Genomic DNA, 14,056 nt, shown 5'->3' on the forward strand with positions numbered 1-14,056 from the left:
ACCACTTGACAATGTACCTGCAGAGGATGCATCTTCAGGACACACAGGTTTATGATCTTCGCAAACGTGGGATGAAGCAAGTGATTCAAGGCAAAGGAAAAATCTGGCCCACTGCCTAAATACTATAATTCATAGAGTTATTCTGGATTAACTGTTTTCAAACAGATGACTGCAAAAGCAGACACTTAATTTCATGACTCAGGAGACCTCTGAATCATATGCACTGACCGTAGATTCCTGCACTTGGCAGGCCTTACAAATACTGGAAATGTGACCAGGTCAAGGTGGACCTGGCCTGATAAAATTCACTGTTCTCCCTTTCTATCATCACCTTTGCTCCCCTACCATCTTAATTACTGCGCCCAGAATTCATAGAAAAATAAATCTTAAAAACAGTGTAAAAGAGCTTTATCAAAGCCTATGGAACATGCACTTAACCTCCTCCTGTAATTATTTGCTTCCGTACTACAAAACCATATGTAATTGCATTTCAGTGCACAATGCTGCACATGTAGATGACTACTTACACACAAATCATTCTTGAATTAAATCAGTGGTGTTTTTCAGGCACTGTACCTATAACATTATGGCCCAAGTATGCTTTATCTGTTACAGTGTGGGGAATGTTGAGGTGAGATTGTTGGGAAATTAGCTCAAATTTCCATGCTGGAAGGAATGGAGAATGACAAAAAGATTTTCTGCACCAGAGAGGGAAGGAAGCAGGTAAGGACGTAAGGAAGGAATTTTGCAAGGAAGCCCCCCAAAGCCTATAGACAACCTCCAAAATTGTGTAAAAATGTAACAGAAACCAGAGGCAGCTGGGAACATGCTGGTGTTGCAGTTGCTCAATAGCACCTTATGAACAGAAATAGAAAAGGATCTGAGCTCATTCCCTGTGTTTAGTTTCCTGGGCCAAGAGGAAGAAATGAGCTCCATTTCCCTCCTCCTGCACAAATGCTCTGCTCTCCAGCCTGCCTGGTGGCTCTGCTCAGCATCCTCACAGCGGCTGTGGCAGCAGGAGCCTGCCAAGCAGTGCTAGGACAGGTGCTGAACTGCTTCATCCTTCCAAGGCAGAATTTGTTTTGGGCATGCACACTAATTCCAGGGACTCTTATTGATGAAAAATATAAGTGTAGAAAAATGTAAGTGTAAATATAAGGTGCCTTACAGATATGGGTTTAGATAGAGGCTATGAATCCTGCACTGTGAGACACGGGTACCCGAACTCTTCTGTGGTCTCGATCTGTAAAATGGAGACCACAATTCTTCCCTACGTGAAGTTTCAGAAGGAAACTCTACTGTTACTCTTGAGGATGCTTGGGCGTTATGGCCTACAGCTCCTATTGCCTGTACCGGACTTCACAAACTACCAGCATCAGACCTGGTAAGACAAGAGGAATGGTTGTTAGTCCAAGAGAAGTGGTCCCAAGCCTGCTGATTACTTTCTAGCATCAGTTCCACTGTTGTTTCTGCTACAATATCCAACAGAAAAGGTGAAGGAACAATAAATAATGTCAGCATGTGTGAACTTCGGCTCTAAAATGAAGCATACATGACAGATCAGGTGAGACAGAGAACATTTCAATATTAAGTTGAAAAATCCTCAAATAATGTCCTCTGATACAGAATACTGTATTGTTGAAGTCATGTTAAAAATTCTTTATAGTCATTCTGGAGCAGATTTTTTGGTAGGATTTAGCAGGTTGAGGAAATCACAAGAAAATACAATTTTATACGTTGCTGCCACTGTGAGAGAAGACATTTATCTAACAACCCACATGATGCATTTCATCTTCCCTGCTAAGACATTATCTCTGACTTCAAGTCAGGAAGTGGCATTGCACAGATCATTTCCTCCATGTGGCAATCAGAAGCAGGGCTGAGGGAAATCATACAGTATTTCTTATTAAACAGGAGTGAACAAAGGAGAACTTAGCTGAGCCAGGAATGCCACAGAGTCACTCTAGATTCCGATATGGCACCAGAAAGGCTTGGGACATTACGGCTGGGATGGGGTCAGTGACTGTCAAAGCCCCTGAAAGCAGAGGAAGCTCCCATACCTAAATCCCTGGAACAGCCCCCAGGCATGGAGCTGGTGCAGCGACAGTTACGACAGTTACGCTGCTGGCTCAGGATGAGCAAAAAGCCCGTTTACTTGCTGAGGACGGCCAAAGCAGAGCTGGCTATTGCATTACACAGGATACTCTGTTAAGGTTTACAGAGCTAAACTTTCACCCACTTCATATAGCAGACTATATATGTGCACAGGCATGCATTAGATTCTTTGTTTGCTCTGTGTTTTCCTTCTGTTTTTAACATGCATTTCTCCAGTTGGTATTTGGGAGATGAGAAACTTCCTAAACTGAGAAGTAATGCTAGCACTTGGTTTCTGATGGAGCCTTCTTAATTGCAAGCAAAAAAGTGCATGTGAATAGGAGGAAAAAAACAGCCAAATGAAGCTCTCAGCTGCACTAAGGCCAGTTACTGTGTTTTGTTCCAGCAGAGTTTTATGCCCCTTGCAAAATTTTAATCTCCCCAGACTCATCAAGCAATAATACACAAAATACCTCCATATTTACAGTTACCTTTCTGAATTCATTAAGAAAAGGAAATGGCCCTATTAAAAATGAGCTACTTATGAGGTCATACCTTTAAGTGTAATGTAAAAACAAGTTGCATAAGAACCCTCTGTCACGAAGCTAAGCCTCGCAACAACTGCTTTGGAGTTCACAGGGCCTTTGCCGTTCCTTTTATAGATGAATAATGTGAAGTTCACTCCCAACTTCAGCTCTGTGCAGCCTCACAGAGACCTAAGCGTTGATTATCTGAAACCAGCTGCTCCAGGCCATAAGCAGCTCCCAAACAGCATGCAACAAAGCATATTGCATTGCAGGTAATGCAGCCTGATCTCCTTAAGCACATAAGCTATTGTAACTCATAAAAGCAGGTGAAGGTTGTTTAAGAAGCAGGAGCTCTTAAAGCAACTACAGGGCCAAAAAACGCAGGCACTGCCACTCTGCTGGCAACATTCCCGCAGCTGACAGAAGCCCAGTTCCTGGGCCAAAACCTCTCCCTGCTTTGTGACACTGCAGAATGAGGGTTTAGAAGCAGCAAGCAGACTTGTGAATGTGTTCTGCAGCTGTGAGGCCACTTCAGTCAGGAACAGTACTAACTCCATGTCATGGAAAAGAACAGTCCCATCCAGCGTTCTCCAGCTGTGCCATTAACAGTTCTGGTAAACACAAGCATACGTTAGAGATCTGTTGAGACAACTTGCATGGAGATTCTAGAAAAGAGAGAGAACTTACCTTAATCTTTTCAAAACCTGCACTAATCTTTCTATATATCTTCATATGCCAGCTCTTGATAATTATTGATAATCTCAGAGAAATATTTCTTCTGAGAAGATACCAGCCACAAGTTTCTAGGCTCTCCCTCAAGCCCTCTAAACCTCCTGCTTGTATCACAAAAGGAAATAAACAGGGAAAGTCAAGCTTTCTGAGCATCTGCTTCACTACAAGAGGTGGCAGTGCTGTCTGCTGACTTGTACCCTGCATCCAGGAACTTACTGAACCCTGCAGCCACGAAGAACAAGCGGACACTGCCCTCCACAGCCAGCTAGAAGCAGGCTCACATTCCCAGGCCCTGTCCTCATGGACCATCCTGACAGCAGTTGGAGGAACAATACTGCAGGGCATAAACAGTCCAGGAGCTTCCTAAAGAGCATCAGTGACAGCTTCCTGACCCAAATGACAGAAATCCCAACGAGGACAGGTGCTCTGCAGGACCTTGTACTCACACCCAAGGAAGGGCTTGTTGGGGATGTGAAGGTCGAAGGTAGCCTTGGCTCAGGATCCTAAGAGGAAGCAGGGCAAAAAGCCAGATCACAGCCCCGAACTTCAGGTGAGCAGATTTTGGCCTTCCTCTTCAGGGATCTGCTTGAAAAAGTCCCATGGGATAAAGGCTCTGGAGGGAAGAGGGATCCAAGAAGGCAGATTGATACTCAAAGATCACCTCCTTCCAGCTCCAGAGCAGGCTGTCCCAGTGGGCAGGTAAAAATGCCAGCAGCCTGCATGGATGAACAAGGAGCTGCTGGCAAAGCTCTAACAGACAAAGCATGCAGAAGGTGGAAGCAGGGGCAGTAACCTCAGAGGAATACAGAGACACTGCTCAAGGATGCAAAGGCATTGCTTGGAAAGCCAGAACTCACCTACAGTTGTATCTGGAGAGGGATGTCAAAGGCAACAAGAGGGGCTTCTCTAAGTCCATAGGTGACAAAAAGGCAAAGGGAAATGTAGGCCTACTGCTGAGTGGGGCAGGGGTGCTGGTGACACAGGACATGCAAAAGGCTGAGGGACACAATGCCTTCTTCACATCAGGCTTCCATGAAATCATTGAGATGAGAACTGTCATTCTTTATTGACAATAAATGTAAAAATATAATAGAGGACAATACAAGTTGAACTTTCCTTAAAATCTCAACTGGCCCAGGGCATTCTCGGATATGTTACAGTGACCAATATTTCACTTGCCAGCTAAAACATGAATCAGTTAAGATTAAAAATACCTAAGAAAAACAAATCATTTGATACATCAAACTAAAACCAGCATAATGGGATGTAGAAATGCTTTTCTGAACTGAAAGTAGAGAACAGAAATTGCTCTTCCCCTAATGCTTCGGCTACTCTGTATTTGCTGGAGACAGCTCAGGAGAAGCTAAGAGCACGCTGACACAGGGTATCAATCTCTCTCATGCCTCAGAGTGAACAAAGTGCTAAGCAAGGTGTTGTATGGAAGGACAATGTGTTCGTGGACAATGAGTTTACGAAGGAAGCAGCACACCTCAGGAAACACACAGCCACAGTTCCTAACACTGTACCTTTCAAACCACCACGTCCCAAGTATAGGACAAAAATGCCAGTAATGTTTAATGTCAACAGCTTTCAGCAACCACAATGCCAACGGCATCCCATTTCTGTAGAACCTAAATAAATTTCAGAGCAGAGGTCACGGGGAAGACAGGCAGGCTGGTAGCATGCAAGTTCTCATTGGAGTCATCACGCACACACTGTGCCCAGGCGCCCTGGACAAGCTGTTCAACAACGCCGTGTTCTTACAATGAAGGAACTGTTCTGCAAGCACAGATTTACTGGAGAGATCATTTTTTCCCCAGCTTCCACCATCATTACTCAACATGGCATGCATAATCCCCATCTCTGACCTATTAGCAGCCCCTCCAAGCTCCCCACAGGCAATATAATTGAGTCCTGCTCCATTCCTGAGCACCTGCAAGGAATATGCATTAACACTTCAGCCGCAGCACCAGGCAGAAACCACTTAATCATGAGGCCCCATCAGAATCTTCACATGATGAGGGTGAAAGCATAAGAAAACTTCACTAACTTTAGTGGAAATTTACTGAGGTTGTACATGGAGGAAGGAAGGATTCAGATCCTACAGACAACAGATCCTCTTAGAAAGGGGAACAATGATCCGTAGCAGAAGCTCTGTAGGCAACGCAAACTCCTCCTTTTAGCACTACGTGGAGTGGAATGATCCCTATATGCACAAGCATACTTTTAAGAAACCTGCCAAGGAGCAGTTTGTCAGGAACACTTCTTCCACCCTTCCCTATTCACTGCTCTATCAGCCCGGAAAGCGGGCTGTATACTGCCGTAATGATGCAATGGAAATAATTATACAAGATCCTACAGAGTGAAGGCAAACACCACAATCGGGCACTGCCTGTTCTTTCACTTCTAAAGAGAAGCAGCAGAAAGAATCCCTGGCTAAGAACCCTGCCTTTATTTAGCATTAATCACTTGCCTACTGATGTCTTCTCTAAAGAGGACGTGTTGGGAATGGATCAACAAGGAACCTGACAGCCCCGCGTTCATATCCAGGAAACACATTGCATGTTTCCAGTGCTCCATCAATTCTAGGACTTTAGCTAATTACTCTCCAGCAAAAAATCACCTCCCACTAACAAAATGCTTTCCCATTATATAGTAGGATAGTTTCTCACTACTCAAGTGAGTGTTCTGTTTCTGTACGTATATAAAATAATACGACAGCTAATGTTCTGCTATCTATCTGCAATGCTCATGCTAAAGGCCCGGCTGTTCCTGGTTTCTGCACATTCTATTCCCTTCAGTGCTAGTTCTCAGTCTGAATGAAGTCCAAGTTTCTTGTCTCCTCTTTAAAGGCTTTCACTGTTTAGTCTCCTACTCACCTGCTTTCGTCTTCATCTGCCCAGTCTACTTCTCCTACAGAGCCTTCTGCCCTCTTCCATTCTGCTTACCCTAATGTGTGGATACAGTCAGAACCTGTTTGTGAAGCCACACGTACCCTCTATTTCAAATCTGCAGTCAGACATGCCCTAATCTGAGAACTCCCTGTAAAATAAAGCCCTGCTATGAGTTTGTCTGCGAAGATACAAAGAACTGTGGCTCCTGTAGTTTACAGTATTATACTTAGCAACCCACTTTGGTTGTCAATGTTGTTTTTCCAATAGAAATAGATGAAGTGCAATTACCACGAAAGCTTAGATGTTCGGGACCACTGGATGAGGACTTGTTACTAACATGTAAATTCTGTGACCAAACCTATCTGGACAACTGTGTCTTTTATTTTTTCCCCTGTTTGCTTCAGCTCTGTAAAAAAGTTCAACATTTTTTGTCCGTTCTGGGCTCAGAGGAGAATATGACCCTGACAATGCAGACTAAGTCTATGAGACTGCTTTTAAACCTTCAGAGGAGATGTTGCAGGAACTCACAGGCATGAGTGCCAGCATAGGAGTCTGCTTAGTCACACAGGCTGCAAAGGTCCTGCTTCTAAAATTTCTTTCTTCTAAAGCCGAACAGAAACTGCAGCAACATAGTGCTAAATTCTTCATCCCAACTCCCTCACCTTTAACAAACAGCTCCCTCAATTTGTAACAAAGATGCCCACTTTGGAAGGGCTGGAGTTCACTGTGTATCTGCTTAAACAGGTAACATCAGTTCAGTCCTCTTCAGAAATGCGCAGACACCAATTAGCTAAAAGGCATTGTGTGACAATACTCCAGCAGAATAACAACACTGATTAATCAAACTTTGAAGTAAGTTCCTTATGTAATCAGTAATTACACTGAATGGCAGTAAAACATGCAGGGTTTTGCTTTTGGAGAAGAGATCACTTGGCATTTCCATTACCCTCTCAGCAAAACACAGCTCCACAAATGCTGCTTGGGCCCCCCTACCTCCTAGTTAGGAAACTTGCTGGCAAAAAAAAAAGGTCAAGAGAAACACTCCTTGGCAAGTTCAGAGGTGAGAACTGGATTTCCTTCTGAGGTGTGGGGAGGTTTTTGAAAGGACAGATAGCTGGGTGAACTTGGGGCTAGGTGGTTTCAAAAAGCATCCAAAAATTCCAGGGGTGCCTACAAGAACATGTAGGCAGTTGCAAACTTGACTACAGACTTCTGTGCTTCCATTTCAAACAGGTCTAGGAATTTGATCAAACACGAAGAAGCAGTACTTGTTGTTCAATCTTTTGTTGTAAAAGACGACATATTGGAAGTGACCAGCATCGCATACTAACTGTAAATAATCCTGTAAAACCACAAGCCACAAGATGAAGTGCTTAGGCAAACTGCAAAATGCATTTACCAGCTGCTATTCAGTGCCAAGTCCTGACAGACCCACTTATTTCTGCTCTCTTAACATATGTAACTTTGGTATTCCGCACTCTAACTTGACAAGATTTCTCAGCTGAATGCTTATGATTTACAGCATAATTGCCTTCTAATTTACTGGAACTGCTTTTTTACCTAGGGTGATTTAACTAAAGCCATTTCCATATGGTTTGGGCACTCAGCTTGAGCCCATGGATTTGGAACCACGCAGAGTTTTGCTATTGGGCAGGTTGGCATAAATCCCACGTGCAGTGTATATTTGCTTAACACCTCCAAGGTGCTTCAGCAGGACATCTGTCACAAGGCAAAAAAAGCCTCACAAGATGCTGATTTCTAGCATGATCACTGGAGCCTACCTTCCAAAGGTGAAGGACATGTCCCTGTTTTGCCCACAGCAGCTCAACCTGCCGCAATAGCGTTGTGCAAAACCCTGCTCACCTTCTTTACTCAGACAGTTCCTGTCTCACATTACTCTCAAACAAAAGAGCCAACCGTCTATTTTTAATGCCGCAACCTTGTCAGCAAGGACACGATTTGCATGCAGACAGAGCTGAATTTCACCCACAGTCTGACATTTACACGTGTGACTCCTGTCTTGCAATAAGCAGCAGCAAGCCCGCAGGTCACAGACATGCAGCACCGCGCTGTGGCCTCTCTTCCTCTCTCTGCCACCACGTGGATTGCAGAGCTGGGAAAGAGGCTCACAGTGACCTGTGTCTCAGGGTACACTACGTCGTGAGGCTCCAGCCCATTCCTTCCTTCTTCTGAGAAAGGAGGCGCCTCTCTTCCCCAGTCACACAGATCTCAACTCAGGAAAACAGAAATTTGAGAGGTCTGACTGTAGGATTAGATAAAGTTCACAATGACTCAAGGGTGAAACCCTAGCCCCAGTGACATCAACAGAAAAACTCTCACTGACTCAAGGGCCAAGGTTTCAGCTCATACCCCAAGTGTCTTCTAAGACAACAAAACTCAGGCTCTGATCCTGCCAATTTACACACCTTTCCCTTCACACACTGACCAGTTCAAATTCAGCAGAACCATTAACCTCAAGTAAAGTGAAGCCTGTTGGTGAGTTCTAGAGAGGTAAAGTCTTCAGTTATAAATGCAACCTTAAAATCTTACACTGTGGAGGGAAGTTTCCAACAGCACAAAAGCAACTCCATTTTAAAAGAAGTAGTGTCAGCTCCTCCACTTACATCACACTCTGTGAAGCATCAGATAACACAACAAGAACATGTTCTTAAGTGTGATTATGAGGGTTGCTTCCTGTGGTATTATTTTTTTTTTTCCTTTTTACTTACTTTCGTTTGATCATCAGCTTTGAACACGTAGCAGATACTTTGCTGATTTGCTGCTCCATCCTTTATCAGACAGGCAAAGTAGCTGGGATCTTGGCTGTTGTGGATCAGCTTGTGGACCTGCTGTGGCTTGTACTCAAACAAACTGGAGCAAATCAACGGATCCCACTGCTGGTCTTTCCCCATGTCCGGTTCACATCGCAAGCTCGCTGGTGAAACACAGAGCCGGATTTGGCTAGTGCCAGGGTCTTCTTTGGGAGACTTGGTACTGAGCGTCCGGATTTCCGCCACAACCCACGGCAGCATGGACATGGTGGTCAGGGAATGCACTGGCAGAGAGCCAACAAACTGGAGGCTGAAACTTGCTGAGAAGTCCCCAGGTGCTTGGCATTTTTTAACTTTGAACGTTATTGGCTCCATTTTACAATCCTTTAGGGATCCCGGACTAATTCACCGGCACGTCAGTTCCATGGAATGACAATTTCTGGATGGCTCCTTAATTAAGGAACAGAAGAAATCTGAAAGGAAAAGAGAGAGTTATGTAGGTGCTGCAACCCTATTAAAAATGAACTGTCAGCAACACAAATATTTAACAGAATAATATCAGAAGAGACATACTGACTGTCTGCTGTGACATACCTGCACGTTTCCCATACCTTGGGCCTTACTGTGCAACAAACATAATAGCACTAAATATATTGCTTGTAAAAAGCTCGGTCCTGATTAAGAAAGCTACTTTTGTAACTCCTGTTAAATCATCTAATGAGTAACTAAACGCAAGAGTGCGCCTTCTCTTTAGTTTGTTTTTGTTTCATGGCCAGGCAGGTGTGGATCACATCAGCCTTCATCAATCCCATTATTGGAGAGAGGACTCAGATTGGCATTATAACCCGCATGCCATTTGCAATCAATACTTGCTGAGACACTTTCACATTTAAAAGAAAACGAAAGAAGAAAAGGTCGTCTCTCTTGTTCACGGGTGGATGAGCTTGAACTTAGCCCCTAACATGGAGTTGTTTTCTTGTGTGTCGTCTGCTGACCAAGCAGACCTTTCTCATTAGCTAACACCCCAGAAATCTTTGTCATGTGTAAAAGCTAACAGCAGCCAACTGACCCATCACTAACACACCTGTCGGATGGCACAGAGGAGCGACAATCCTTGTAAGAGCCCCCTAAAAGGCAGGCGAGGATTCACAATTTGTGGCTGTGTTTTAGGGCCTTGTCGGCCAGCCAGAATACATAATGTTTGCCACGTTGATATTGTATCATTTTAATTGTCTCAATTATCAACTGGAACCAAGTCACACATTGCCGTCTTATAACCCAGTTATACCCAGCATATACACCACTACTAAAATGATATATAGAGAGGAACAGTCATAAAAAAAATCCAGTACTTGCATTTATCTACCCATTTAGTTCTGCAAAACACGGTCTAGGAAAACACACAGCTTGGCATTCGGTACATTACCGTGTTTTAACTCTTTATTAATTGAATCTGGTTTCAGCTGTTGCATTATTCTGCGTGAGACTGATGGGAAGCTGACAGGCCTATAATTGCCTACATCTAAATACCATGACACGAGCTTACCCTCAGCCTTCTGAAAGTTTCCCATGGAAGACCTATTAAAAACAACACAAGCAGTCCCAAGAACTCCTTACAAAACATTTTTAATTATATTTGAACAAGTATTTAATAAATGGCATCTGTTTACTGTGACAACAGTATTGCTGCTCTTTGTTCATCTACAACCACAGGCAAAAATAGCAGGATTTTTCTCACGAGTTTTCACCAAACTTTGTCCTTTATTTGTCCTTGCACAAATATTTTCAAACTGAAAATATTTTCCAGCAGTACTTCACCTTTGTTGAAAATGAAGACAAATTTTAAGATTTTTTTTTTTTTTTTTAAAAAGACAATTTCAAGATGGAAATTCATTTTAAACTAAACAAGTGCTTAAGATGCAACTGATTTGCAGATGCCTAAATGGGGAGAAGGTTTTCCAGTTCGCCAGTCACTGCAGAACCACAAGAGACTTGCAGAAGCCGTGTGTTTGGGTAGATTTACCTTTTGGGAACTTCTGCATCTTATGAGATGAACTCTGTAGCAACACTGCCAGTTCCAAGGACACCAAATTCAGAAAGAGAATCCAATAGCACAGGAATTTAAAGACACTGACAAAGTCTTTGTATAAGCAGCATGCTAAAAGCATGGAACAAGTTTTTAAAAAGCCTTTCTATATGTGCACACGTGTATGGGTAGGAGTTATATACCTCATTTCAAGTACACTAAAACGTTTTTACTAGTTTGTTTCCCAAGCAAGAAGACACCCAGCTTTCGTGAGATAGATACACATGCATTGCATGGTATGGGATATGCTTCAAGAAGTATTTTTACACCTTATCAACACGCAGTGCTACACTCAGTTATCATTACGGTTTTGCATCTGTCAGGAAGCAGTATCTTCTCTTCCTCTTTGACACACTATTACAAATTTGTTCTCCTTGAACATAACAGTGAAATATAGGTCAACATCTTGCAAGGAAGCCTGGATTCATTCATGTCTATAACGGTGCACAGTCCAAAACACATGAAAAATCCATCAATAGGTTTTAGTGTTCTTGTTGTTTAGCAGCACACATAATAACCTGAGGACAAAAAAGCCTACCAGAACTCGATTCTCAGTTGAGAACCAGGAGGAGTGAGTGGCTGAACAGATGATGACTGATTAGCCACATCCTCTTTGTAACCATATTTCTCAATTGGTTTCTCAGAACTCTTTTTGCTTTTGTTTTTAAAGAAGAAAACAAATAAAGTGCATGTAAAAATACAAAGTTATTGTCATTTAAGTCAACTTCCTAAGAAAGAGAAGTTTCCTTGGGAGCACCACCATTTACCATGCTTTTTTACCCTAGGCCTACAAAGGGCTGCAGTCCCAAATAGGATTAAATATCACAGCATAATACATCATTCTGAACTCCAGCTACAAGGACCGAATAATATTTTAAATAAACAGGTCAATACTCTGTCATACTTCAACAAACACTGTGCTGTTGGAATGTATTTCATATAAATGCAAAGCTTCTTGGCATCCATCTCTTCTCAACAAAATAAACACCTTGCAAAGTTGACAACATAAATACTCTGGCCTCTGCATTTGGTATTTCTAAAGAAAAACAGTTGATACTAAATCAAAACAGTGAACTAGAAGTTAGAATGTTTTCTAGGAGAGGGGCTAAAAGTGCAGCTTCTCAGAGCACAGATTTAGCAGCACCAAGAGGTCTCCAGACCAAACCCCCTGCGCTCTGTACCCACGGCGCTGCATGTTGTCTCCCTTTTCCCAGACATTTATGCTCCTGCTGCCACCTTTATCTTAATTTACACTCAAATCCCACCAGAAATTATACCCATTGCACATTGCTCAGGCTAAAATCCTTTACGTTTACACAGAGGACTAAAGTTGCACTTCGAGTATTTATGTCCTTGATGAATTTAGACCTAAAAATAGTTCTGATCATCTCCGCAGGCCTATTCCTAGCCATGAAATTAAGCCCACCTTATAACTGAAGAGTGGCTGTGCCTTGAGCCAGTCTGTTTGCCCTGACACCACAGCACCTTCACCCTCCTCTGGGTACTGCCACCCATCTCATCCCCCACGAAACATGACACTGCAGTACAGTGACATGAATAAAAGCAGTACAAAAATGAAATAAATTTTGTGTATTGCATGTTGGATTCAAAACTGCTTGCCCCGGCACTACTTTTAGGCTCTCACAAGTCAGGTGTCAAAGAATTATGCCTAACAAACCCTGCAAAACCATACCAACAAACTCAATACCACCTTCTGTACTTGGGGACAGCAGACTTGGCACTAATGTGAAAGATGCACAGAGGAGCATGGTTGTACTCTGTCCTAAACTTTTCCTTCAATGTGATCAACTCAACCACTTGTCACAGGGGGGAAACAGGTTTAGACAACATGAGACACTGTGCTGATAAAGCCTGTTCTAGCAAAATCTGATACTGTGCTTAAAAAACACATACACTTCAGCCTCTCTAAATTTCCCAAATTCGGTTGTATTCTCACCTTTTTACAACACCAGAAAATAAAAGGGATGCCACCAGCAAGAAGCCAGCGTGATGGCAGGACAGTTTGAAGGCAAGAGCTACAAAAATCAGTACTCGACCCTCTAGAGCCCAGGCTGTCTCTGCAGGAACGTATGTGGCTAAGCAGCCGCGCATCACGCAGGACAGCAGTTCTCAAAACTCACCTCATCCCAAGAGAGCTAAGACTTGATCATGAGGACAAGGTGAAGACTTTGTGTGTAGTTTGTTTAGATGAGGTCAAGGTCAGCTTTGAGGTTAGGAAGGAAAGTCCTTTTGGGTACAGAGAACAGGCTGTACAGTGAACCTATATGGTTAATATGCATTGTTTACAGTGTGGGGCAATAAAACATACCTTTTTGCTGCTGGAAAGAATCTGGGCAGCTTTGGGATGGACTCAGGCTAATACAGAAAACTACATAAAGAGGGGAGAGACTGTCCTGAACTTCAAGTACATACACGAACCAAGGAAAGCAGGAACTGCAACAGTGGTTAAGAGCTATCCTTCATCCTTTGTTTCTCCTGGCCTAGGCTAAATTCGATGCAGAAGCAGCCAGAAGTCCCAGACACACATCAGAACCGCTGAGTTCACACTGTGCCAAGGCAGGCAGCAGTCAGGGCTTCTGCACATCAGTGATGAAACCAGGAGTTTGGCCTGGGGGCTGCTGAACAAAGACCCCCGCTTCCTCAGCCTTTGCAGTTCATCCAAGACAACCGTACAGTTACCCTGCATCAAGCTGCTGACAGCACAGTCTCTGTAGGTCCATTTGCTGCTTCCCCTTGAAGAAGCCAAGCAACACTTCCAGCCACGCAGCAAGGTCCCGTGAAGAACAGCTGGTCCCAGAGAACACAGATTTGTTCAGCTCTTCCCTGCAGGGCATTAGCGCTGAGCCCTCCCGACAAATGGAACCAGAGGCACTGGTACTGGCTGCACTTCACCACTGATTATTTTAGCAGAAATATCATCCCAGTCGAGGA

General features: G+C 43.4%; 1 protein-coding gene across 9 annotated transcripts in view; it reads right to left on the reverse strand.

Annotated features, from left to right (window-relative positions):
- TBC1D1 (TBC1 domain family member 1) overlaps positions 1–14,056 on the reverse strand; it is a 111,579-nt gene that overhangs the window by 94,636 nt on the left and 2,887 nt on the right. For all 9 annotated transcript variants that reach the window (XM_072037705.1, XM_027457245.3, XM_038177933.2 and 6 more), the window contains exon 2: positions 8,977–9,491. In XM_072037705.1, the coding sequence (XP_071893806.1) occupies positions 8,977–9,393 (417 nt within the window). In that variant the 5' untranslated portion in view covers positions 9,394–9,491. The remainder of the gene's footprint in view (positions 1–8,976; positions 9,492–14,056) is intronic.

Source organism: Anas platyrhynchos, chromosome 4, assembly GCF_047663525.1.
Source record: "Anas platyrhynchos isolate ZD024472 breed Pekin duck chromosome 4, IASCAAS_PekinDuck_T2T, whole genome shotgun sequence".
Taxonomy (NCBI): Eukaryota; Metazoa; Chordata; class Aves; order Anseriformes; family Anatidae; genus Anas; species Anas platyrhynchos.